Genomic DNA, 1,735 nt, shown 5'->3' with positions numbered 1-1,735 from the left:
ACTGGGTAGTCACAGCGCAGTCCTGTCTACAAAGTTATGGACTAGGTAGTCACAGCGCAGTCCTGTCAACAATAGTCCAAGACTAGGTAGTCACAGCCAGTCCTGTCAACATTAGTTCTGGACTGGGTAGTCACAGCGCAGTCCTGTCAACAATATACCTGGACTGGGTAGTCACAGCTCAGTCCTGTCAACAATAGTTCTGGACTAGGTAGTCACAGCACAGTCCTGTCAACAATAGTTCTGGACTAGGTAGTCACAGCACGGTTATGGACGTCAAATTCCAGGTACCTTCCTCGTCTGAGTTAAACTGGGGATGTTGTGTTATGATCTCAGCTCTTTAATTACACTGAACACCACAACAAATGTTACCAAACGTAAAAATCAACAGTTCTGGTTTCAGTCGTCACTGGATTACTCTTTATATCGTTCTTATCGATCTCATCTTTTTAGATTCTGATTCCTCCAGTCATCATAAGACTAGGTCGTGGAAACAATAGAGTTTCCTATTAACGCTCTCGTTTACCAAGATGGAGCAATCGTCTGCAGACCGGCGCATGCGCATCTCACTGTGGCTGTAAGTACGATGTCAAAAGGAGTGTGAAGACGCAGACGATTAGTAAGCACTGTTGTGTGAGTCGCGCAAGTTAAATATATATATACATGTATATATTCATATCAGCCGTTCTCTCTTCACTGTGACAGAGCTTAACGAACATTATTCTGTACGACCGACACAGCTCGAAGTCCAAACTTGCACTCTTGCAGAAAGGATCGAAACCAGTTTTCTTACAGCTAGTGTTGATAACTGTGCCCACGACCGTCTCGAGCAAACAAAACCCATCTGTTTTCTCAAGCGTAATTATATATTTGAAAATATTCGTATTTTCGGCTGCCTTTGTCGGGTCCATGCTCTTCTCGAATGGTACAAGCACTCTCCACCAATGACAGCACCGCACGTGCAACTTCGCACCACCACGACCGGCGGTCGTTTCGACTTCGACGATGGGGGCACGTACTGTGGGGGTTGGGAAGACGGGAAAGCACATGGGTATGGTGTGTGCACCGGCCCCAGGGGCCAGGGCGAGTACAGCGGCTCGTGGCATTTTGGATTTGAAGTGTCCGGAGTATATATTTGGCCCAGCGGAAGCACCTTCGAGGGTCAGTGGCAAAATGGCAAGCGCCACGGACTAGGGGTAGAAACCCGGGGTCGTTGGGTGTACCGCGGAGAATGGACACAGGGACTGAAGGGCCGATATGGGGTTCGACAGTCACTCACTTCTGGAGCCAAGTACGAAGGAACTTGGGCTAATGGATACGGTTCGGAGACGTACGCTGATGGAGGTAAACCTAAAAGATACTTGACTTCTTGCTAGTGTAAAAAATATAGGTGTCCTGCTTGTCGTAAAAATAACAATACTTTTATAGAAGTATGTCAGAATTAATCACCTAAAAGTACAGTTGTTTTCTTGAAATACATAATTATGTAGATTACGATACTTATATGTATTATTAGCTATATACTTAGTTTATTCTAATAAACACGACAGTCAAACTTAACTATCTTCATGATGACAAAATTACAATGATTTGATGATAGTTCACATATATACACAGTTTAACGGTATGATAGTTCACACATATATACACAGTTTAACGATATGATAGTTCACACATATACACAGTTTAACGGTGTGATAGTTCACACATATACACAGTTTAACGGTGTGATAGTTCA

General features: G+C 43.9%; 1 protein-coding gene across 1 annotated transcript; it reads left to right on the top strand.

Annotated features, from left to right (window-relative positions):
• Positions 1 to 941: 941 nt before the first annotated feature.
• LOC106476815 (junctophilin-2-like) lies at positions 942 to 1,341 on the top strand (the record flags this gene model as incomplete). The annotated part of the gene is made up of 1 exon (XM_013937437.1): positions 942 to 1,341. A coding segment is annotated over exon 1 (400 nt), but the record flags the coding sequence as incomplete, so codon positions are not given.
• Between the last annotated feature and the right edge of the window lie 394 nt (positions 1,342 to 1,735).

The sequence above is a fragment of the Limulus polyphemus genome, unplaced genomic scaffold, assembly GCF_000517525.1.
Source record: "Limulus polyphemus unplaced genomic scaffold, Limulus_polyphemus-2.1.2 Scaffold11685, whole genome shotgun sequence".
Classification (NCBI taxonomy): Eukaryota; Metazoa; Arthropoda; class Merostomata; order Xiphosura; family Limulidae; genus Limulus; species Limulus polyphemus.
The sequence above is the reverse complement of the archived record's forward strand: the minus strand, read 5'-3'. Positions and strand labels throughout refer to the sequence as shown.